At 42.7% G+C, this 26,389-nt stretch overlaps 1 protein-coding gene across 1 annotated transcript in view; it reads left to right on the top strand.

The window, feature by feature from the left end:
* The window catches only part of prkd3 (protein kinase D3), a 382,928-nt gene that overhangs the window by 268,560 nt on the left and 87,979 nt on the right, over window positions 1–26,389 (top strand). The window contains exons 7-11 of the mRNA XM_072264891.1: window positions 8,266–8,455; window positions 12,709–12,786; window positions 15,790–15,973; window positions 17,225–17,348; window positions 23,730–23,807. Of these exons, the coding sequence (XP_072120992.1) occupies window positions 8,266–8,455; window positions 12,709–12,786; window positions 15,790–15,973; window positions 17,225–17,348; window positions 23,730–23,807 (654 nt within the window). The remainder of the gene's footprint in view (window positions 1–8,265; window positions 8,456–12,708; window positions 12,787–15,789; window positions 15,974–17,224; window positions 17,349–23,729; window positions 23,808–26,389) is intronic.

Genomic DNA, 26,389 nt, shown 5'->3' with positions numbered 1-26,389 from the left:
AATATGTGGTTAAAAATTACTCATTGAAAACTAGAATGGAGACTCAACTATGTCACGTTTGTAGTTGTACCTGAAACTCACCAGATAAACTCATGCAATTTTCTTCAAAACCTGGACTATTTCCTTTGCTGCTTCTCCATGTCTGTCTCCTTTAAGATGCCCTTGAAAACATCCCTCATTGACCAAGGTTCTGGTCACCCATCTACTCATGAGGCTTAAGGTACTTAAAAGTTGTACTTAAATGAAAAATTCTTGAGGCAGGCAGAGATATTTTGCATCATGAAATCTATTCTTCTTTGTATGAAGTAAGATCTATTCCAAGCCAGGAATTGTGGGTGTTGACATTTGATATGTTAGAACATGAAACATTACAGCACAGAAATAGACCCCTCGGCCCACAATGTTGTGCTGAACCAAATAAATTAATAATTAAATGGCTAACTAAACGAATCCCTTCTGCCTACACAATGTCCGTGTACTTCATTTTCCTCACATCCATGTGCCTATCGAAATGTCTCTTGAAAGTCCCTGATGTATCTGCCTCTACCACCTCTCCAGGCAGCACATTCAAGGCACCCACAGCTCTGTGTAAAACAATTTGCCCCTTGCAGCTCTCTTGAAATTGCCCCCTCTTACCATTAATTCCATATCCTCTGGTATTAGACATTTCAACCCTGTGAAAAACTTACTGTCTATCTACTCTGTCAATGCCTCTCATAATCTTATTAACCTCCCTCAGCCTTTGCCTCTCCAGAGAAAGCAACCCAGGTTTGTCCAAACTCTTGTTATAGCACATGCCCTCTAATCCTAGCAATGTCCTAGTAAACTTTTGCACCCTCTCCAAAGTCTCAATATCTATCAAATAATGTGGCGACCAGAACCGTATGCAATACTCCAGATGCGGCCAAGCTAGAGTTTTATAAAGCTGCAACATAACTTCCTGACTTTTGAACTCAGTACCCCAGCTTATGAAGACAAGCATTCCATATGCCGCCTTAACCACCCAATCAACCTGTAAAGCCACTTTCAGGGAGCTGTGAATTTGGACCCCGGGATTGCTCTACTCATCATTGTTAAGGGTCTTGACCTTCACAGTGCACTGTCTCTTGACATTTGACCTGCGAAGGTGCAGCACTTCACACTTGGCTGGATTAATCTCCATCTGCCATTTCCCTACCCATATCTGTAGCTGATTTATATCTCACTGTATTCTTCACAAGTCATCTACACTATTCACAGCATTGCCTATCTACATATCATCTGCAAACTTAATAACCCACTCATCCACATTTACATCAGGTCATTTATATACATCACAAACAGCAGAGGTCCCAATACAAATCCTTGCGGAACACCATTAATCTCAGACCTCTAGTTAGAATAAGTCCCATTGACCACTAGCCTTTGTCTTCTGTGGGAGAGCCAGTTCTGAATACAAATGGCCAGCTCACCATGGATCCCATGCATCTTAATCTTCTGGATAAGCCTCCCATAAGGGATCTTGTCAAAATCTCTGTAGAAAACATCGTCACCTCGCCAAAAAGCTCAATCAAGATACAACATGACTTGCCCCGCACAAAGCCATCCCAGTTCTCCCTAATTAAGGCCAGGTTTTCCAAATGCTCCTAAATCGTATCCCTCAGAATTCTCTCCAGTAACTTCCCTCCGGCTGATGTGAGATTCACCAACCTGTCATATGCAGAAATGTCCCTGGTTCCCTTCTTGAATAATGGAACAATGTTGCCTACATGCCAACCCTCTTGAACCTCGCCTATGGCCAGCGAAGACGCAAGGCTATTTGTCAAGGCCTTAGTAATCTTTTCACTTGCCTCTCTCAATAACCTGGCTATATCCCATCAGGCCTGGGGACTTATAGAAACAGAAAACCTACAGTACGATACAGGCCCTTCGGCTCACAAAGCGGTGTCGAACACATCCTTGCCTTAGAACTACCTAAGCTTAACCATAGCCCTCTATTTTTCTAAGCTCCATGTATCCATCCAGGAGTCTCTTAAAAGACCGTGTCATTTCCGCCTCCACATTGCCACCAGCAGCCCATTCCACACACTCACCACTCTCTGCGTAAAAAACTTACCTCTGACATCTCCTCTGTACCTAATTCGAAGCACCTTAAAACTGTGTCCTCTCATGCTAGCCATTTCAGCCCTGGGAAAAAGCCTTTGACTATCCACACAATCAATGCCTCTCATTATCTTGTACACCTCTATCAGGTCTCCTCTCATCCTCCGTAGCTCCAAGGAGAAAAGGCCGAGTTCACACAACCTATTAATTTTCCATACATTGATTGGGACTCCCATACTGTTAGGGGTCTAGATGGTTTAGAGTTTGTAAAATGTGTTCAGGAAAGTTTTCCAAATCAATATATAGAGGGACCAACTAGAGGGGATGCAATATTGGATCTCCTGTTAGGAAACGAATTAGGGCAAGTGACAGAAGTCTGTGCAGGGGAGCACTTTGGTTCCAGTGATCATAACACCATTAGTTTCAATTTGATCATGGACAAGGATAGATCTGGTCCTTGGGTTGAGGTTCTGAACTGGAAGAAGGCCAAATTTGAAGAAATGAGAAAGGAGCTAAAAAGCGTGGATTGGGACAGGTTGTTCTCTGGCAAAGATGTGATTGGTAGGTGGGAAACCTTCAAAGGGGAAATTTTGAGAGTGCAGAGTTTGTATGTTCCTGTCAGGATTAAAGGCAAATTGAATAGGAATAAGGAACCTTGGTTCTCAAGGGATATTGCAACTCTGATAAAGAAGAAGAGGGAGTTGTATGAAATGTATAGGAAACGGGGTAAATCAGGTGCTTGAGGAGTATAAGAAGTGCAAGAAAATACTTAAGAAAGAAATCAGGAGGGCTAAAAGAAGACATGAGGTTGCCTTGGCAGTCAAAGTGAAGGATAATTCAAAGAGCTTTTACAAGTATATTAAGAGCAAAAGGATTGTAAGGGATAAAATTGGTTCTCTTGAAGATCAGAGTGGTCGGCTTTGTGTGGAACCAAAGGAAATGGGGGAGATCTTAAATAGGTTTTTTTGCTTCTGTATTTACTAAGGAAGCTGGCATGAAATCTATGGAATTGAGGGAATCAAGTAGTGAGACCATGGAAACTGTACAGATTGAAAAGGAGGAGGTGCCTGCTGTCTTGAGGAAAACTAAAGTGGATAAATCCCCGGGACCTGACAGGGTGTTCCCTAGGACCTTGAAGGAGACTAGTGTTGAAATTGCGGGGGCCCTGGCAGAAATATTTAAAATGTCGCTGTCTACGGGTGAAGTGCCGGAGGATTGGAGAGTGGCTCATGTTGTTCCGTTGTTTAAAAAAGGATCAAAAAGTAATCTGGGAAATTATAGGCCGGTGAGTTTAACGTCAGTAGTAGGTAAATTATTGGAGGGAGTACTAAGAGACAGAATCTACAAGCATTTGGATAGACAGGGGCTTATTAGGGAGAGTCAACATGGCTTTGTGCGTGGTAAGTCATGTTTGACCAATCTGTTGGAGTTTTTCGAGGAGGTTACCAGGAAAGTGGATGAAGGGAAGGCAGTGGATATTGTCTACATGGACTTCAGTAAGGCCTTTGACAAGGTCCCGCATGGGAAGTTAGTTAGGAAAATTCAGTCGCTAGGTATACATGGAGAGGTGGTAAATTGGATTAGACATTGGCTCAATGGAAGAAGCCAGAGAGTGGTGGTAGAGAATTGCTTCTCTGAGTGGAGGCCTGTGACTAGTGGTGTGCCACAGGGATCAGTGCTGGGTCCATTGTTGTTTGTCATCTATATCAATGACCTGGATGATAATGTGGTAAATTGGATCAGCAAGTTTGCTGATGATACAAAGATTGGAGGTGTAGTAGACAGTGAGGAAGGTTTTCAGAGCCTGCAGAGGGACTTGGACCGGCTGGAAAAATGTGCTGAAAAATGGCAGATGGAGTTTAATACTGACAAGTGTGAGGTATTGCATGTTGGAAGGACAAACCAACGTAGAACATACAGGGTTAATGGTAAGGGACTGAGGAGTACAGTGGAACAGAGGGATCTGGGAATATAGATACAAAATTCCCTAAAAGTGTCGTCACAGGTAGATAGGGTCGTAAAGAGAGCTTTTGGTACATTGGCCTTTATTAACCGAAGTATTGAGTATAAGAGCTGGAATGTTATGATGAGGTTGTATAAGGCATTGGTGAGGCCGAATCTGGAGTATTGTGTTCAGTTTTGGTCACCAAATTACAGGAAGGATATAAATAAGGTTGAAAGAGTGCAGAGAAGGTTTACAAGGATGTTGCCGGGACTTGAGAAACTCAGTTACAGAGAAAGGTTGAATAGGTTAGGACTTTATTCCCCGGAGCGTGGAAGAATGAGGGGAGATTTGATAGAGGTATATAAAATTATGATGGGTATAGATAGAGTGAATGCAAGCAGGCTTTTTCCACTGAGGCAAGGGGAGAAAAAACCAGAGGACATGGGTTAAGGGTGAGGGGGGAAAAGTTTAAAGGGAACATTGGGGGGGGGCTTCTTCACACAGTGGTGGGAGTATGGAATGAGCTGCCAGACGAGGTGGTAAATGCGGGTTCTTTTGTAACATTTAAGAATAAATTGGACAGATACATGGATGGGAGGTGTATGGAGGGATATGGTCCGTGTGCAGGTCAGTGGGGCTAGGCAGAAAATGGTTCGGCATAGCCAAGAAAGGCCAAAAGGCCTGTTTCTGTGCTGTAGTTCCTATGGTTTTCTATGGTTTATTCTCATAAGGCGTGTTCTCCAATTCAGGCAACGTCCTTGTAAATCTGCTCTGCACCCTTTCTATGGTTTCCACATCCTTCCTGTAGTGAGGCAACCAGAATTGAGCACAGTTCCCCAAGTGGGATCTGGCCAGGTCCTATATAGCTGCAACATTACCTCTCGCCTCTTAAACTCAGTCCCACAATTGATGAAGGCCAATGCACCGTATGCCTTCTTAACCACAGTCAACCTGCGTAGCAGCTTTGAGTGTCCTACGGACTCGGGTCCCAAGATCCCTCTGATCCTCCGCACTGCCAAGAATCTTGCCATTAATGCTATATTCTGCCATCATATTTGACCTGCCAAGATGAATCTGCTCACACTTATCTATGTTGAACTCCATCTGCCACTTCTCAGTCCAGTTTTGCATCCTATTGATGTCCCACTGTAATCTCTGACAGCCCTCTACACTATCCACAACACCCCAACCTTTGTGTCATCAGCAAATTTACTAACCCATCCCTTCACTTCCTCGTCCAGGTCATTTATAAAAATCACAAAGAGTAGGGGTCCCAGAACAGATTCCTGAGGCACACCACTGGTCACTGGCCTCCATGCAGAATATGACCCATCTACAACCACTCTTTGCCTTCTGTGGGCAAGCCAGTTCTGGATCCACAAAGCAATGTCTCCTTGGATCCCATGCCTCCTTACTTTCTCAATGGGGTACTTTATCAAATGCCTTGCTAAAATCTATATACACTACATCTACTGCTGTACCTTTATCAATGGGTTTAGTCACATCCTCAAAAAATTCAATCAGGCTCATAAGGCATGACCTGCCTCTGACAAAGCCATGCTGACTATTCCTAATCATATTATGCCTCTCCAAGTGTTCATAAATCCTGCCTCTCAGGATCTTCTCCATCAGCTTACCAACCACTGAAGTAAGACTCACTGGTCTATAATTTCCTTGGCTGTCTCTACTCCCTTTCTTGAATAAGGGAATAACATCCACAACCCTCCAGTCCTCCGGAACCTCTCCTGTCCTCATTGATGATGCAAAGATCATCGCCAGAAGCTCAGAAATCTCCTCCCTCACTTCCCAAAGTAGCCTGGGTGCATCCTGTCAGGTCCCGGTGACTTATCCAACTTCATGCTTTCCAAAAGCTCCAGCACATCCTCTTCCTTAATATCTACATGTCAAGCTGTTCAGTCCACTGCAAGTCATCCCTACAATCGCCAAGATCCTCTTCCGCAGTGAGCACTGAAGCAAAGTATTCATTAAGTACCTCTGCCATCTCCTTTGGTTCCATTCACACGTTTCCACTGTCACACTTGATTGGTCCTATTCTCTCACGTCTTATCCTCTTGCTCTTCACATACTTATCCACCTTAAGAGATCCAACTCTTTTACCTCAAAATGTCCTAGCATATTAATACTCTGGACGCTAATCTCCCTCTCTTCCACATCCTTTTCCTTGGCAAATACTGATGTAAGGTAGTCATTACAGTCTTCACCCACATCCTCCACAACCGTGCGAATGTTCTCCCCTTTATCTTTGAATGGTCCCATCTGAGTTATCCTCTTGTATCTGATGTATGTTAGAATGCCTTGGGATTCTCTTTAATCCTCACTATGAAGGCTTTACATGGCCCCTCCTGACTTTCCTAGTTCCCTTCTTGCATTCTTTTCTGGTTTTTTTTTATAATCCTCAGGAGTTTTGTTTTATTCTAACTTCCTAAGCCTTACATACCTTTCCCTTTTCTTCTTGACGAATTTCACCCTTCAACACCTTGCCAGAACATACCTGTCCCGTACTCAGTGCAGTTGGTCTTTAAACGCCCTCCACATGTGAGATGTGGACTTGCCCAAAAACAGTTGTTCTCAATTAACTCTCCCTAGTTCCTGCCTAATTTTCCATGCTCCAGTTTGATACTCTTATCACAAAGTTCATACTTAATCTTATCTGAAGAGTTGTGGTCACTGTTCCCTAACTGCTCTCCGACTGAAAAGTCTGTCACCTGGCCCAGCTCTTTACCCAACACCAGCCCTCCCTGTTGTTGAACTAGGTACATATTAATTTAAGAAGCCATCCTGCAGGCAACAGCAAATTCTGCCCAGGCTAAAGCTCTTGGAACTAAGAAGATCCCAGTTTATCTTAGGGAAGTTGAAGTCCCCCATGACTACAGCCTTATTGATTTTTACCTTTCCTTAATCTGCCTACATATCTGTTCCTCTAGCAGCTCACACCAGATATTCACCACACACTGTGGAAACACTTACTCTTCCAATCTCCTTTAAATTTCTCACCTCTCACTTTAAACTTGTTCCAGGCACTCCTGCCCATCAAATCTTTTCCGCCATTCCATCATAGCTGATCCCGTCCCACTCAACCCCATACACCTGCCTTCTCACCATATCCTTTGATGCCATGACTGATCAGGAAACTATCAACTTCTGCCTTAAATATACCCGCGGACTTGGCCTCCACCACAGTCTGTGGCAGAGCATTCCACAGGTTTACTACTCTCAGGCTAAAAAAAAAAATCCTCGGTACCTCTGTTTTAAAGGGTCGCCCCTCAATTTGAGGCTGTGCCCTATAATTTCAGATTCCTCCACCATAGGAAACATCCTCTCCACATCTACCCTATCTCGTACTTTCAATATTTGGTAGGTTTCAATGAGATCCCTCACCTGCAGTCTTCTAAATTCCAGTGGCTGCAGGCCCAACCCTGCCGAATGCTTCTCGTATATTTACCCCTTCGTTCCCGGTATCATCCTCATGATCCTCCTCTGGATCTCCAATGAAAACGCGTCTTTTCTGAAATATGGGGCCCAAAACTGTTGAGGATATTTCAAGTGCAGCCTGACTAGTGTCTTATAAAGTCTCAGCATTATCTCCTTGTTTTTATACTCTATTCCTCTGGAAATAAATGCCAACAAGCCCCTCATAATTTTATAGCCCTCCAGAACAGGCGTTCCCAAACTGGAGTCCACAGACCTCTTGGTTAATGGTAAGGCTCCATGGCGTTAAAAAAGATTGGAAACACCCCCCCCCCCCCCCAAAATCCTACTGAAAAGTAGAGACTTAAATCCTAGCTCTCCAGTCTCTCCTTATTACTGCAACTCTCTCTTCCGGGCAATATTTCTGATGAATATCTTCTGCACTCCCTCCATTGCCACCACATCCTTCCTGTAGTTACCAGACCTGCAAATGGTACTCCAGATGCAGACTAACCTGTGTTTTTTCGAACCACAATGTGACAACCCAATTCGTATACTTAATACCTTGGCCCATGAAAGCAAACATACCATATGCTTGATTCCTTGCCTTTCCACCCATCTCACCATTTGCTGTGGGCTCAGTACACAAACACAATTAAATGATTTTTTAAAAAAATAAGGATGCCCTGACACTTTGTGCTGAGATTACCAATGAATCTCCTCGGTTTGGAGGTTAAATTATTGCTTCCTGAACATGTTACTGCTTCAATGTTGTCGTCTGAATTTGTGGCTTGTGATTGTTGTTGCAGCGTTGCCACCAGGAGACCAGCAAGAGAATCCCTTCATGGAGTGGGCGCCCAATTTGGATGGAAAAGATGGTGCTGGGCAGGGTAAAAGTACCGCATACCTTTGTCATACACTCCTATACACGGCCCACTATTTGTCAGTATTGCAAGCGGCTTTTAAAAGGTCTATTTCGACAAGGAATGCAGTGCAGAGGTAAGGGTCGTACATGTACAAATGACATTCATTCTGGCTGAAGTAATGTGTTAGAAATTTTGCGTGAAGGAAATCAGCGTAATATTTAGTCAAGAACAGAAACAGGCCCCTCAGCCCATCTAATCCTTGCTGGCCTGGTTTTCTGCATAGTCCCATAACTGGTACTCAGTCCACAGCCCTCAGCATCTCTCTCGTCTATGTACCTATCCAAACTTCTCTTAAATGTTACACTTGAACCCACATCTGCCACCTCTGCTGTCAGCTCGCTCCACACTTGCACCACCGTCTGAGTGAAGAAGTCGCCCCTTAGATTCCCCTTCAGCATTTCACCTTTCACCCTAAACCTGTGACATCTAGTTTTGGTCTTACCCAATCTGAGGGGAAAAGCTTGCAAGTAATCACCCTATCTACCAAATACCCCTCATAATTTTGTATACCTCTATGAGATCTCCACTTTTTCTCCTGCATTCCAGTGAGTAAATTCCAAACCTACTCAACCTATTCTTGTAACTCAGAACCTTGGATCCTGGCAACATCTGTGTAAATTTTCTCTGTTCTCAGTATTTGTGTGAATTCTGAACATTTGTTATCCAAACTTTTTATCCTGTGAACTATCTGTGTGTAGTAACTTCACATGAAAGACCTATACATCCAAATGCTAATAATGTGAATTATAAGCAAACAAGCATTATTATTTCTGGATGCTTTTTAAATATTGACTTCCATTTATTTGCATTTTGCCAATTCACTATTGACTACTTTCTTGTATCATTTCCTGTCTCCAACTTGGAAATTTGGAGAATCTATGAAGATAAATTTTAGAATTTGAAGTGCAAAGTAAATTTGTTATACTGTATATGTCATCACTTACAACCCTGAGATTCTTGCGGGCATACTCAATAAGTCGATAATAGAACAAAAATAGAATCAATGAAAGACTACATCATCTTGGGTGTTCAACCATTTGCAAAAGACAACAAACTGTACGAAGGCAAAATGAAATTAATAATAATAATAAATAAGCAATGCATTTTAAGAACATGAGATGAAGAGTCCTTGAAAGTGAGTCGATAGGTTGTGGGAAAATTTCAATGATGGGGTGAGTGAAGTTATAATTTCATGTCTCTGATATGTCATGCATTGTATTTTGTACTGCATGCCAAGCTCTTTTCATTTTCCAATGCTTTTTGTAAACACTGCAGCACGGAAATATAGTTATATTTGTCAGTATGCAGTGCCTATAAAATGTATTCCACTGCCCCCCCCAGATGTTTTCATATTTTATTGTTTAACAACATTGAATCACAGTGGATTTAATTTGGCTTTTTCTGACACTGATCAACAGAAAAATACTCTGTGTCAAAGTGAAAACCGATCTCTACAAAGTGATCTAAATTAATTACAAATATAAAACACAAAATAATTGATTGCACAAGTATTCACCCCCTTTAATATGACACACCAAAGCATCACTGGTGCAACTAATTGGTTTTAGAAGTCACATAATTAGTTAAATGGAGATCGCCTGTGTGCAGTCAAGGTGTTTCAGTTGATTATAATAAAAATCCACCTGTATATGGAGGGTCCAACTGCCGGTGAGACTGTATCCTGGCAAGAACTACACCAGCAAGACAACACTCCAAGTAACTCCGTGAACAAGTTGTTGAAAAGCACAAGTCAGGAGATGGATACAAGTCACTGACTATCCCTTGGAGTACAGTTAAGTCAATCATCAAGAAATGGAAAGAATATGGCACAGCTGTAAATCTGCCTGGAGCAGGTCATTCTCAAAAGCTAAGTGACTGAGCAAGAGATCTACGACAACTGTGGAGGAGATACAAATGTCAGTGGCTGAGATTGGAGAGAATGCACAACCAACTGTTGTCTGGGTGCTTCAATAGTTGCAGCTTTATGTGAGAGTGGCAAAGAGAAAGCCACAATTGAAAATAAAATCTCACATGAAATCTCAGCTAGAGATTGCCAGAAGGCATCTGGGAAGAAGGTTCTATGATCTGAAGAAACCAAAATAGAACTTTTTAGCATCAGACTCAACACTATGTTTGGCATAAGCCAAACACCGCACATCATCAAAACACAACCTCCCTACTGTGAAGCATGGTGGTGGCTGCATCATGTCGTGGAGATGCTTCACTGTAGCAGGCCCTGTGAGGCTTGTGAAGGTAGAGGGTAAAATGATTGCAGCAAAATACAGGGAAATCCTGGAGGAAAACCTGATGCACTCTGCAAGAGAACTGAGACTAGGGAGATCTGTTTTCCGGCAGGACAGTGACCCCAAGCATAAAGCTAAAGCTGCACAGGAATGGCTTAAAAACAACAAAGTTAATACCCTGATTGGCCAAGTCAGAGTCCAGACCTCAATCCAATTGAGAATTTGTGGCTGGACTTAAAAAGGGCTGTTCACTCATGATTCCCAATGTAATCTGACAGAGCTTGAGCAATTTTGTAAAGAGGAACGGGGAAATATTGCAGTGTTCTGATGTGCAAAACTGATAGAGACCTATCCATGCAGACTCAAGGCTGTAATTGCTGCCATAGGTGCATCTACTAAATACTGATTTAAAGGGGGTGAGTAATTATACAATCATATTTTGTGTTTATTAACTGTAATAAATTTAACCAATAGATTTTGACAGGTACATTTAATGTCAGAGATATATGTGCAATATACATCCTGAAATTCTTTTCTTCGCAAACATCCACAAAAACAGAGCAGTGCTCCAAAGGATGAATGACAGTTGAATGTTAGAACCCCAAAGACCTCCCCTCCTCTCTCCCCCTCCCCTCCCTCTCCCCTCTCCCCTCTCCCCTCTCCCCTCTCCCCTCTCCCCTCTCCCCTCTCCCCTCTCCCCTCTCCCCTCTCCCCTCTCCCCTCTCCCCTCTCCCCTCTCCCCTCTCCCCTCTCCCCTCTCCCCCTCCCCCCTCTCCCCCCTCCCCCCTCTCCCCCCTCCCCCCTCCCCCCCTCCCCCCCTCCCCCCCTCCCCCCTCCCCCCTTCCCCCCTCCCCCCTTCCCCCCTCCCCCCTCCCCCCCTCCCCCCCTCCCCCCCCCCCTCCCCCCCTCCCCCCCTCCCCCCCTCCCCCCCTCCCCCCCTCCCCCCCTCCCCCCCTCTCCCCCTCTCCCCCTCTCCCCCTCTCCCCCTCTCCCCCTCCCCCCCCTCCACACTCACAAAAAGAGGTGTCTCCATTTCGCAGTGAGAGGGGAGACATAACAAGCAGCTTGCTGATTTATGATGTTAAAAGTTGTTGTGTCGCTTTCACCGAGCTTTGCGCCAAGAGAGTGGGCCCCAAGGCTCGGATCTCTGGATACACAGCCCACGGCAGCGAACCTACTGCCCCCAATGTTCCGTGTTCTCCAGCAATGCCTCAGTCAGGGGCACCAACTTTGAACCAGCCCATCTCCAGACCCACAAAAATCCAGCACCCTGAAGGTGCACTAGTCTTTCAGGCCGCATCCTTGGGAAATCAAAAAGCGGCCAGTCATGAGACCCTGAGAGCAGGTCCCATTCCCACAAGGAACTGAAGTCAGAATGTGACTCCAGGACAGGGTTTTCAAAAGAACATTGAACAGGAGAAAAAAGAGAGATCAAAGATATAAGTAGAGTTGTTTCTGAAGTTACAAGCAAAGGAGGTGCCATTTATTGCCAAATTTAGACCATATTGTAGAAATTTGTGTTCACTTTGACTGGAAAGACTAATTCATATTCTATCCCCAGTGGTATTATTTTCTGAGTAATCAATATCTGAAAGTATTGGGTGAAATGTGAAATTCGTTGAAGGCAAATAGAATGTGAGTAGGCAAAGATATGTTTGGTGGAATATGAAGTGAAAAGTATAAGATTGTCCATCTTAGCAATAACGTGGCATATTCTTTGCAAAGCTGCACATTTGCCCGGTCAATCTTATATGGAGCTAATCTTCTGAAGGAATGGGAACCCATTTAACTAGACAACTATACTTGAGAACCAAGATCACTCTAAATTCAATGGCTAGGCTACAGAATATGGGGGGGTCTTGCTGTTGTGCATACTCAGAGGCCAATTTCCCAAATCATTGTCAAATTGTTCACTGAAGTATATGAGTGAACCTTGCACTCATCTTCCCCAAGACAATGGCTTTTGCTGTATAATTGCATCCTACGACTTAAGGGGTTGGGTGATCTGCTTTGACTTCTAAATGTTATATTTGTATATCTGAGGCGCTTTCACATCACATAAGCCTTTCATGTAACTTTACAGATTGCAGGTTTAATTGCCACAAGCGATGTGCACCCAAAGTACCCAGGGACTGTCTCGGCGAAGTTGTTTTTAATGGAGGTAAGACATGCCCATAAAGCAGTGATGAGTTATTCCGTGCAAGTGTTCGATGTAAGAATAAAAACAGAAAATATTGGAAGTATTTAGCAGGTCAGCCAGCATCTGTGTAGAGGGAAACAGATTTAATGTTAATATCTTAAATTAGTCTTGCATCAGAACAGAGAAAAATAAGATAATTCAAATATTTTTTTCTTTTAAGATTTGTGTAATTTTTAACCATTGTTGTGTAGAACTAAATGTTATGGAATTCTAATTGAAATTACTTGTTCAAATGTACACCCAGTGGCCATTTTATTTGGTGCTTCCTGCATCTAATTAAGTGGCCACTGACTGTACATTCATGGTCTTCTGCTGTAGCTCAATGACTTAAGGGTTTGATGCCTAATACATTCAGAGATGCTCTTCTGCACGCCATTGTTGTAATGTGTGATCATTTGAGTTAGTGTCACCTTCCTGAGAGCTTGAACTAGTCTGGCCATTCTCTTGTTTCTCTCATTAATTAGCTGTTTTTTTCTCACAGAACGCTCACTAGATATTATTGTGTTTTATTTTTGCACCATTCTCTGTAAACTCTACAGATGTTGGGCATGAAAATCCCAAGAGATCAGCAGTTTCTGTGATACTCAAACTGCCCCGTCATTGAGTTTCTGAGATACTCAAATCACCAACAGTCGTTCCACGGTCAAAGTCAGGTCAACATCGTCCCTATTCTGATATTTGGTGTGAACGGCAACAGACCTTCTTGACCATGTCTGCATGTTTTTATGCATTGAGTTGCTGCCACGTGATAGGCTGATTAGGTATTTGCATTAATGAGCAGATGTACCTGATAAAGTGGTCACTCAGTGTAGAGTGTTTCTGCTGCAGAGTGATTAGACTTGCTTGGGTGTTAAAGGCCGCACCTCATATCAAAAATAATGCAGAAAATGCAAACCTAATTCTAGGTGTCATCAGAGGATGTGAAGTCCTGGATGTAAAATTCAACATGTAATCATGAGCTTGCTGAAGCCATATTCTAGTGTCGAGAACACAGAACAGCACAGGCCCTTCAGCCCACAAGATTGTGTTGACCTTTTATTCTACTCTATGATTAATCTAATGCTTCTCTCCCTTACAGCTCTCCAATTTCACCCGTGTGCCTAAGGGTCTCTTAAATCTCCCTAATGCATCTGCCTGTACTACCATCCCTGGCAGTGTTCTCTATGCATTTACCACACTGTGTGTGTGTGTGTGTGTGTGTGTGTGTGTGTGTGTATATACACACATATATGTGTGTGTGTGTATGTGTGTGTGTGTGTATATATATATATATATATATATATATGTAAATAAAAACCTTGCCTCTAACATTCCCCTCCCCCCATTCTCTATTTCTATCACCTTAAAATGTTGTCCTCTCTCAGTAGCCATTCTGCCCGGGGGAAAAAGGCTGGCCACCTTATTGATACCTTTTATACCTCTTTGAAGTCAAGTCAACCTGATGGCATGAGCATTAATTTCTCCTTCTGATATTTTTCCTCTTCCCCATCTCTTTTTATCTCTTCCCACTCTATCTTTCTGGCTCTTCTCCTCATCTACTTCTCACCTCCCCATGGTGCCCCTCCTTCTTCCCTTTCTCCAATGTTCCACTCTCCTCTCCTATCAGTTTCCTCCTTCTCCAGCCTTTTACCTTTTCCACCCACCTGGCTTCACCAGTCACCTTCTCGCTTGTCGTCCTTCCCTTCCTCTGCCTTTTTATTCTGGCTCCTTTCCCCTTCCTTTTCAGTCCTGAAGAAGGGTCTCAGCCGGAAACGTTGACTGCTTAATCACTTCCATAGATACTGCCTGACCTGCTAAGTTCCTCCAGCATAGTGTAGGGGTTGCATTGTAAAGGTGGAACAGGTGTTTGTCAGTTCCACGAGGATATTTTAATTTGTGTAAAACAAGACAACTATTAGGTGCTCTTGGTGAGTCAACTCATACACCCTACCCCCTGCTGCCACTCTCCCCCCTCCCCTGCCTATTTCATCAAGAAAGCATCAGTGCCCACCACCCACCCAGCAACAAAACTCAGGGAGAGACCATTATCTGCAGTCAACAAAAAAAACTATTGTTTACCCGACAGTTCGACATGCCACACTGTCTCTCTCACTGATATGGATAAATTATTGGCAAAAATATATTTGCAGAAGCTTACTTGTGTTTAATATCTTTAAAAAAAAATGGAGCTATAACCACCTAAAAAATAGCTTTTTTAATTGCTTGTTATGGCTCTGTTCAAATTTATCTCAGCCTTCAGCCATAGGGGGAGTCAATGTCTGATTAATCTTCGTGTGAACTTGTGCTAGGTTTACCAGATCTTGTAAAAGATCTCTCTTTAACATGGGCGTTGGACCAATTGTAGTAAGATCAGTGACTTATTTCAAGTTACTTAACACCCACACGGAATTGAAGGCATGCGTGTCTTCTGAAATGAAATCAAGATTTTTTTTAAAAAACCTGCAGATGCTGGAAATCCTGCTATAAAAAATAGAAAATGCTGCAAATGCTAAGTAGTTCCGGCAGTGTTAGTGAGGAAGAACTCAGGGAAGTATATGTCAGGATGCTCATCTTCGTTCATGAATTCCCTGAGTGGAATTGTTATGCCTTTGGCAGAATTTGAGCTGGTATCTCTGACATGCCACCTCATGCCTTGTGTGGTAGGTTTGATTTGCAGTCTTAGCTCTGACACTGGGGTTCAATTCCTGCCACTGTCTGTAAGGATTTTCTATGTTCTCCCCATGACTGCACGGGTTTCCTCTGGGTGCTCTGGTTTCCTCCCACAGTCCAAAGATGTACAGGTTAGTAAGTTGTGGACGTGCTTTGTTGGGGCTGGAAGCATGGCAGTACTTGCAGACTGCCCCTCGCACATCCGCAGACTGCGTTGTGCTCATTGAAACAAGTAAGGCATTTCAGTGTATGTTCTGACGTTTCGATGTATGTGTGATGATTAAACTAGTCTTGAACTTTAACTACCGCTTGCAGAGCCAGCCAGCCCAGGGCCTGATTCCGATATGCCTATGGAGGTCGACAGCAGTGACATGAACAGTGAAGGCAGCAGGATGTTGGATGACACAGAGGAACCGTCGACATCAGAAGAGAAGTTGTATTTTATGGATTCCTCTGATTTGGATGGAGAGAAAGATGAAGAACCTGTCCGAACAATCAGGTAATCTTTTCCTCCAGCATTTTGTGTGTGTTGCTTGGGTTTAGCCTCAGCAGATTTTCTCTTGTTTGTAATCTTTTCATTGTCTGGTTTGTTCACTATCCATGTGACAATGAAATCTGCCTTGTTTGACAATGTCCAATGTATTGTTGCTGGACTTCCTGGAATGTTGCTCTGTGGCTGCTTCGTAGAATCTGATACTTTGGAAGCAGACTTGGTCACTATATTGTTATAATCAACACCCAAGTATGTCCATTTTTCGATCTGCTAGAAAGAATGACCCAGCTGTTGGCTATCAGAGTATTCAGCTGAATGTGAAATCCATTTCAGCGAAGTTAATGTGGTTTCGGTATCTAGTTGTGCTCTTTGGAGAGCTTATCCAAGATTACTTAGAAATCTCCCTTCAATCCCAGATATTATTTCATGTTTCAGTTACGTTAGCTCCTTTTAACACGCATACACATTTACAAGGCTAGGAATTTTTAATCTTTGCTCTCACTTGTGGTCTTGAGAAGCTGACCAGGTCAGCATGCCTTTCAGAACGCCTTTCTGGAGTTCTGATCTTTCACGACTTTTATGAAAGTGTGGTAATGTTTTTAAATTGCAAGCTCATTGCTCATTTCTTGTCCATTACATTTTATTGCAATCAGACTGAACTTACTGCCCGTTACGTCGCTGGCATTTAGGATAGTAATGGAGGTCCTCCATCTCTGGCGATGTTCAGGGTTTCCTTCATCGTGTCAGTAGCTCAGTTTTCACTACCTTCGGTCTTACAAATCCTGGGTGGATACTCGGGAATACCGTTGTACTCAGATGTAGAAAGATTCTTCATTGTTATTTCTGTAACAGTTTTGTTTTAACCGGTCAGGATTGTGAGCCATGAGCTGAACCCCCAAACCTGGGAGACTGGTGGACCACTCTACCCTTTGATCTGATTGCTATGGATAATGCTACCAAGACCCAAAGCATAAAAGCCCTAACTCCAGCCAGCATAGCTCTCTGGGTCATTGAGGTACACAAGACCCCAAACCACAGCAAGGTAGTGGTCCTCTTGGAGGTATCAGACTAAAGCTATTCCTATAAATACAATTATTCAGTGGTCTTCTGTTGTGTTACTGTATTTGGTCAAAATAATTCATGTTAGGCAGGTTTGGAAAGCACAAAATCCATTATGATATGCTTGCATTTGCAATTCACAATCTGAATCCTGTATAGGTTTTTTTATGTTCAGTAACTTGGAACATTTTGTTCCAGTCCTTCAACAAGCAACAATATTCCTCTCATGAGAGTTGTACAGTCTGTTAAGCACACGAAAAGGAAGAGCAGCACAATGGTGAGAGAAGGTTGGATGGTCCACTACACCAGCAAAGACAATCTGGTAAGCATATTTATTTTGAAACAATTTGTGATTGTAGAACTGATTGTGAATCTAACCTGTGGAGATCTGCTTCTTAGCTTTAACAGCAAACAGATATTTGACTTGACTTCCCCCCCCCCCCCACCCATACTGAAGGGTGGCTCAGTGAGATCGCACGTTCATTCTGAGCATTGGTTTGTGCACAGAAAGAATGTTGGGCATGCAACTGCGAGTGGGAATGTTTGCTCGTTACAAGGTAATGGGTCATTAGTGTCCAAGTGAATCCTCATAAAACATTGTGAAATTATGTATTGAAAATGGGGCAGCTCGGTAGCATAGTGGTTAGCACAACGCTTTACAGTGCAGGCGACCCGGGTTCAATTCCCGCTGCTGCCTATAAGTAGTTTGTCCGTTCTCCATGTGACCACGTGGGTTTCCTCCGGGTACTCGAGTTTGCCCTCCCACAGTCCAAAGTCGTACCAGTTGGCAGGTTAATTGGTCTTTGTAAATTGTCCTGTGATTAGGCTAGAGTGAAATCGGGGGATTGCTGGGCGGCATGGCTCAAAGGGCTGAAAGGGGATACCCCATGCTGTATCATAATAAATAAATAATAATTTTAAAAAGCCTCTACATTGCCTGGTCACTTTGTTTTCCGAATCATATGATGAATACTTCCTCTGTTTGCTTTAGATTTCAGATTTAACTAACTTTCTCCCTAATGTCACAGTAGAACGACAGATTTCATTCAGTAAAGGCCACCACAATAGGACTTGATGTAAACTGAAGTCTGTTTTTGGGGCAGAGTGGATATTGACTTTTAATGTTTAGCCAGATCTGGCTGAAAGCCCACTTGGTATTGGAGGGAATGTAATGAATCCCGTTTCCATCACAAATATCTACAATGAAACTAAAATTGAATTAATTGCTCTTCCTTGCATGTTATCTCATCTGTAACATTCCATAGTTCAGAAAAAAAGGGTCATATATAAAAAAAATAGAATTGTACCAAATCTTTCTCTAGGATTTCCAGCAATTCTGCTTATTGTTGAGGATTTGATATAACAAATGTTTCCTTTGAATAGGTTATGCTCTGATGGACATAGTCAAACAGTATATCAGAAATTGCCAGTGAACATGTTAGAAACTTGTGTTGTATGTTTTTAAAATTTATTTTAACATACTGTTAAAGAGGGTGGAGAAATGTCTATGAATGCACCAAGTATTTCTCCATGGAGATGACAAATATGATATAACCAGCATGATTCATTTTGACATGACCCATGAATGGAAAGAAGGACACAGGAAATGAGCTGGTTCAAGTAATTGTTTGTTACCCTGGTGCCTACATTGGGATCCATGTGTGACTTATAGTAAACATTTTAACATCGATAAAATAGCTATCTCAAATAGGGCTAATTTAAGATACTTTCAATCTAGTTACCAGTGGGTTTGTGTTCTGAGTGCAGAGGAGGAGATGGAAATGGTATTGAAGTAGAAACAGCTTGTTTTACAGTATTCTTTTGTGAATGTGTCCTCCTTTCCAATATATGTGAAGATAGAATTATCACTCCCTCAAAGATAGATGGTTAGGAAATAGAAATGCATATCAGAAATTTAAATTTGGTATTCTTGTGATTGAGTCTGATATTGTTATTGTGTTATATCTCTGATCTGCAACTGGATGTTGTCTGGGTTTTCTCCCCATTTCCTAACTCTAACATCCTTTACCTCTGAGCAATTTCATCCAAAAAAATTTGGAATGAGTTTTTCAGGGAGCTAATCTGGTAGGTTTGTTACTTTGGTCATATGACCAATATAGAGATTCAGCTTTTTCAGCTTTCTTAATAGATGTATGTTCTTTTGGTGTTTTGGAAAATATCAACATGTTCCTAGCTATCTAGGGCACCCTTAATTTGTGGAAGGCCCCTGCCCTGCCATTTTTGCTTGCAGTGGCCTCACTTATAAATTCTGGAAGCTTTCTCAAATGCACAAACTGTTTTAAATAGATCTCTTTTCCTTTGTCATACAGCATACACACAGGCCCTTCAACCCAAATTTTCCATGCTGACCAAGGTATCTATCTGAGGTTTGCCTGCATTTGGTCCATATACCTCTAAGCCAGGGGTTCCCAACCTGTGGTTCACTCCATTGATGGCATAACAAAGATTGAGAAACCCTAGCTCGTAACTTTTCCTATCTGTTTGCTTACTTAGGCCCTTAGCTCCCATTGACGACCTCCTGTCGCCGTCATCCTCTGAAGTTGATGGTAGGATTAGAATTTATCAACACTTCTGGAATCCATTGCGCCCTCTTACATGGGATAGGCCTGTTGGCCAGCCTTATCCATTTCCTGCTCTCACAATGGGGACATGGGACTGGACTTTGAGAGGCCATGTTTAAATATAATTGTACCACTTTCTCTTGCAGCTCATTCCTGATCCTGTGAGATTAAGTTGCCAATCGTTTAAGTCTTTCCCCTCTTACCGAAACTTATGTCCTCCAGTTTTCGGTTCTCCCACCCTGGGAGAAAGGACTGATCGTCCACCTTATCTATGTCGTCATGACGTTATGAACCTTTATAAAGTCACTCTCTCAGTCTGCATCTCACTCCAAGGAAAACAATTCCAGTCTCTCACAACTCAAGCCCTCCAGTCCCAACAACATACTTCTGAATTTTTTCTGCACTTTCTCAAGTTTAATCACATACTTGCTATAGTGTTGCACGCAGTTGTGGGCTTACTAATGTCTTGTACATCTGTACCATGATGTCCCAGCTTCTGTACTTAATGCCCTGAATGATGAAGGCAAGCAAAGCACATACTTTATTTTCCGCCACCCTGCTTAAATGTGCTGTGAGCTAGGGGTTACTTTCTCTTCCATAAGTATCTGCATTTTACAGCATTGGCAAATCTCAAAGTGTAAACCTGAGGGATTTCACAGATGCTGGAAATCCAGAGCAACGCACACAAAATGCTGGAGGGACTCAGCAGGCCAGACAGCGTCTGTGGAAAGGAATAAATAGTGATGCTTCGGGCCAAGACTCTTCCTCAGGACTGGAAAGGAAGGGGGAGGGCACCAGAATAAAAAGGTGGAGGATGGGAAGGAGGATCGCTAGAAGATGATAGATGGAGCCAGGTGGGTGGGAAAGATAAAGGGCTGGAGAGGAAGAGATCTGATCTGAGAGGAGAGTGGACCACAGGAGAAAGACGAGGAGGAGGAGGAGGGGACCAAGGTGGAGGTGATAGGTTAGAAAAGGTAAGAGGCCACAGCAGGGAACTGAAGAAGAGGGGAGGGTTTTTTTTTACGGACAGAACCTAAGATGTTACTTCTCCACCCTGAGGGTGGCTTCATCTTGACACGAGAGGAGGCCCTGGACTGACAGGTCAGAATGGGAATTAAAATATTTGGCCACTGGGTAGTTCTACTTTTGGCAGATAGACTGGAGGTGCTCGATGAAGCAGTCCCCCAACTTACGACGGGTCTCACCGATGTAGAGGAGGCCACGTCAGGAGCACTAGACACAATAGACAACCCCAGCAGATTCACATGTGAAGTGTTACCTCACCTGGAAGGACTGCCTTGGGACCCTGAATGGAGGTGAATGGGACTTAGTTCTCATTTCACTGCTAGCCTCTGTATCAACTCTCTCTCCTCCCTCCTCCACTTCCATCAATTCATCATTCACCACTCCCACCCCCTCATGCACCCTCATTTGTTTCCAACTCTCACCTTCCAGCCTCTATCTCACTCCTCCTTCAATAGAATGGCCATCTTCTTCCTATACTTTCAGTCTTGGTGCAAGGTCTCAACCTCAAAATGCCTGCTACCCCTTGTCCTCTATAGGTGATGCTTGACCTGCTGGACAACGCGCACAAAGTGCTGGAGGAACTCAGCAGGCCCAGGCAGCATCTATGGAAAGAAGCCTGGCCTACTGAGTTCCTCCAGCATTTGTGTATGTTGCTTGGATTCCCAGCCTTTGCAGATTTTCTCTTGTTTGTGATTGAGATTTTCCAGCAGTTTTTTCTTTGAGTAACTGTTCAACTGTTCTGAATCTCTGCTGGGTTCTCTATTCATTTTTGATTAATGTTCTTCCCAAGGTTACAGCACATTCTGCATAGTTTTCAATTATGATTGGTACTTATGAATCCCAGCCTCGTCCCTAAGCAGATATTTATCTAAATTTTTTGTTCTTGCTTTTAATCGAGGCAACACTGGCTGCTGTGACAAGAATCCAAAGTTTGAGTTGAAGGGAACAATTAAAACAAACAATTAGCATCTGTTAAACAATTAGCCCAGGATTGATTGTTTTTGTACTTGTCCACAATCTGTATCAGATAACCTTGTTACCTCTGCATTACAAATTGCATCCTGCATGTTTAAAGCCCAGTTTACTCTGCAAGGTATCACAGCCTCAGCATTCTGCCTTAATGTGTCATCTCCAACAAGATTGCATAACCACCTTTCACTTGCTACTCACTTTTACCCTGCCTTTTTGTTTAATTAGAAAAGTCCATTCTGGGTCTCTTCAACTTTAGATTCCAGTTGCTCTAATCCACTTCCTGAACAGTTTCCATCTTGTACTCAAAGTGAGTTTCATGCTCATTTCCAACTTCTCAGAACCATCTCATTTTTCACTGAATTCAATTTGTTATCTATCCATATTGGTCTTAAATTTAAACCTTTGTACTGAATACCACGCTGCCCTTTTTTTTACTCTAAAGTTCAAAGTGCATTTATTATCAAACCATGTACAATCTTGAGTTTCATCCTGTAGTCAGCCACAAAACAAGGAAACACAATAGAATCTATAAGAAATTCCTCATGACAAAGATTGTTTAGGCATACAATGTGTAGAAAAAGAACAAATCATGCAGACAGTAAAAAAAAATAAACAAATAATAGAGAAATTGAACAACAGAGTCCGTGCAAGTGAGCCCATAGCTCCAGAGCTGGTTCAGTGCTGAGGCAACACAGAAACCTGATGGCTGCAGGCCACAGCTACAGAGTTAGTTCACTGCTGAGGTGAGTGAAGCCTCACAGAGTTATGAGCTAGATACCGGTTCATCCTTCACCCTCGGCATTGACACCTTAAACCATTTAGTCTGGTTTGGTGCTTAAATTGGCTAAACAGCAGTTCGTCTTTCACTCTTGGGCTCAGGCCCAGCCCTCGTTGCTTCAATTAGGCCCCAAGTCTGCTCCAGCAGTGGTTGCTGTGACCGTCCCTGCGTTCACGAGAGCCCAGTTTGCCGAATCTTTCAGGATACCGCAAAAACACTAGGTCATTCAGATGGTTCAGAAGCACAACTTCCAAAGGGAAAGTACAACCTGTGGATTACAGTATTCCTAGTCCAGGAAAAGTATATTTAGTACAATAGTAGTTTTGTTAGCTGCCCACAAAATGTCACTGTACATCAGCCGCCAATATCTCCAATCTTTTGAAAATTAATCTTTTTCAAGCAAGTTTTGTGACCTGAACTAACGTCAACTTTTTTGGCATGTTCTGGATAGAAAGGATATATATTAGTCGGAGTTTCAGGTTCTTTTCACAGCCGGTGTGCAGTATGTGTGTCACAACATTCTCTCTCAAACTTCCTTCCACGTTGTTCAACGCATTGCTACCGTTGGATTCGAATGCAAGATGTTCAACAGTGTACACATTAGTGTCACTGCTGTGAAAATCGCCTGCTTTCCCTTCATGAAATACCTGTGAGATGCATCCTAGATCATAACTGGTCATCTTTATAACTGCTTTGCCTTTGACTGCAACTTGCTATGACAAGTGTTTCAGATAACAGCCTCTAAAGGACTGGCAAGCATTTTCCCTGCTACTTTATATTTTCCATTCCATTTCTCAGGTGCATATTCATTCTTTTTACGAATGCTGTTTAACCTGCACTGTCCTCTAGTCCTCAGGTACAACTCTTGTATTTCTGGATCCCCTCTATAAATGGAGCATATATTGGTTCAAACGCATGAAGGGCTTGCAGAGGTAACATGATTTATTGAGAGTGTTGCTCTATAAAATTGGTGTTGGGCATTTCCCCCTTAATACATAGCGGAGTTGCAAGAAATCTATGGGAGATTCAAAGCACCTTTTTCAAGACTAAATGTTCATAATGCCCTGTCCTCTCTCTTTTTAATTCAGAAATTGATGATTATTTTCACAATATTTAAAATCTGGTGATGGAAAAGGCTTTAAGTTTGCAGGCTTTGATCTTTGGGAAGCTTATTTTCACTAACATGCATTGCTCCAGGTATCAAAGTGCAATATTTGTGTCTGAGGAGACTTGCGTGTGATCAGGCTTGATGCCTAAAACAGGCTCATTTTTCCAATTTAAAAGAAATCTTAATGTGTTCTTCAAATTAAATAAGTAATTCACAATGATTTGTCTGTTTTAATAGAGGAAAAGACATTACTGGAGGTTGGACAGCAAGTGCCTTACACTCTTTCAAAATGACACTGGAAGCAAATATTACAAGGTAAGAACACATTTAATTCTGTATGGTGTTACAATATTTCAATAGTATGAAGAATATTTTCATCGTGTTACTTATCTGTTCAATTAAAAATTCACTTACTACTTTACCACTTAGTGCTTGATGCTCTGACATTTTGATTCATAGTTTTGTAATACATTCTGAACTGAGAATCAGGAGTGATTAATTGTACTCGCTAGATTTTAATAATATCACGCAGAACCTGGTTTAATGCCCGGATGTCCTGAAGAAGCTGTTTTGGTGGTTTGGGATCTATAGTTGCCATCAATTGCCATTTGTTTAAGGTCGCCCCCTGCTGGAATATGTGTGCAGGTGCTTTGGGTCTTTATGCTTGTGCTTTTGGGTCTTTATGCGTGGGGTGAAGTGTGGAAACAGTGAGAGCAGATTTGGTTTGCTTGTTGAGCCTACACTCAAATATTCACGAGTTTTCTGGCCTTTTGGGTGCATGAATTAGAAGCCATCTGTAAGGTGATCTGTAAGTGTTGGCGCACACTGAGTCAAACCGCAAATTGAGTCATGCTGTTGGGAAAGTGGGGGAGAAACCGTTTTGTGGAGGCTGGAGATAAATGGACAATGAAATGTAACCTGCTTGTCAAATTGTTTGTCTGACTGTAGTTATGACAAGACATCAGGAAATACTGAAACACTAGTGACCTTCTCGAGAAACTCAGTGGGTTTAGTTGAGATGGTTCAATTGAGCCCGTCTTGGGTCATGTTGATCTTAAGATATCCTTGAGTGGGCTGCGTTGTATAGCGTAGTTGCATGTTAGTACGACCTTTTTGTAAGTTCAGCTACTTCAGTAAATGGCCAGGATTGTGTGAATTTTTCTGAGTAGTCCGTGTGGGTGCAGCTTATCTTTGGTCAGGCTGTTAGTCACAGTTTACCCCTTTGGAATTTTATTGGTCTGCATCTTCTCATTAGAAACTCCTGGTCTTAATTGACCTTTGAAGTTGATAAAATCTGTGCACTATACATAATGCGATTTTCTATCGGTGTTACTGAGATTCTTGTCAAATCGGTCATGCTGGTTGGATCATCTGTTTCCCCATGCAGTGAGCCTGCTGCACATGATGTCTCCCAGTCGTCTCCTATCCATTCACTGGCCGGGGTTGAGTCTGCTTTGAGAGGTTGATGACGAAACATATCAAGCTCTGTCTAAGAAGTGATTTGGATCCGCTTCAATTAGCCTACCTTCATGACAGGTCCACAACAGATGCCATTTTATTGGTTCTTCAGTCAGCCCTGGGACATCTGAACAGCAAAGATGCATACATCTGGATGCTCTTCATCAATTACAGCTTGGATTTCAATACTATCGTCCCCTCCAAACTAACCAATAAGCTTCAACACTGAGGCTTCAGTACCTCCTTATGTAATTGGATCCTTAATTTCCTCATTTGCAGACACCAGTCAGTTCAGATTGGCAAAAACATCTCCTCCACAATATCCATCAGCGCAGGTGCACCACAAGGCTGTGTGCTTAACTCCTGCTCTACCTACTTTTGTACTGTGAAGCTAAGCTCCAACGCCAATTTTAAGTTTGCTGATGACACCAGTGTTGTTGGCCAAATCAAAGGTGGCAACAAATCAGCATATAGGAGGGGGATTGAAAATCTGGCTGAGTGGTGTCACAGCAGTGACCTCTCGCTCAACATCAGCAAGGCTAAGGAGCTGATTATTGACTTCAGGAGGATGAAACTGGGGGTTTGTGAGACAGACCTTATCAGGGGATCAGGGATGGAAATAGAACATAGAACAGTACAGCACATTACAGGCCCTTCGGCCCACAATGTTGTGCCGACCCTCAAACCCTGCCTCCCATATAACACCCCACCTTAAATTCCTCCATATACCTGTCTAGTAGTCTCTTAAACTTCACTAGTGTATCTGCCTCCACCACTGACTCAGGCAGTGCATTCCACGCACCAACCACTCTCTGAGTAAAAAAAACTTCCTCTAATATCCCCCTTGAACTTCCCACCCCTTACCTTAAAACCATGTCCTCTTGTATTGAGCAGTGGTGCCCTGGGGAAGAGGTGCTGGCTATCCACTCTATCTATTCCTTTTAATATCTTGTACACCTCTATCATGTCTCTTATCCTCATCCTCTCCAAAGAGTAAAGCCCTAGCTCCCTTAGCATCTGGTTAACATCTTTAAATTCCTCTCCATTATCATTTCAGAGGAAATGTCCTGGGTGCAGCATGTACTGTAAGTACCATTACAAAGAAGGCTTGGTGATGCCTCCACTTTCTTAGAAGTTTGTTCATCGGAACAGTGTAGAAGATCGGGGTGGAATGCAGAATGTTCCTTCTCGTATATTTTTTTATCACGAATGAAGTCTATTTTTGAAATTTGGAAAAAAATGGAGAATGAACATTTGGAAGCTCAGGGTCAGCCTTGTGGACTGTACAGAGGTAATACTACAAAACAGCAATCCAAACAGTTGCTCCAATATGTAGGAGAGTACATGGAGAACAAGTGCAGTCCACTCAGTTGATCAAAATGCAAGCAAATCAATGCTTCACACAGTTTTTCAGCTTTTTTTTTTGTTGGTTTTGATTT

The sequence above is a fragment of the Mobula birostris genome, chromosome 8 (assembly GCF_030028105.1).
Source record: "Mobula birostris isolate sMobBir1 chromosome 8, sMobBir1.hap1, whole genome shotgun sequence".
Taxonomy (NCBI): Eukaryota; Metazoa; Chordata; class Chondrichthyes; order Myliobatiformes; family Myliobatidae; genus Mobula; species Mobula birostris.
The sequence above is the reverse complement of the archived record's forward strand: the minus strand, read 5'-3'. Positions and strand labels throughout refer to the sequence as shown.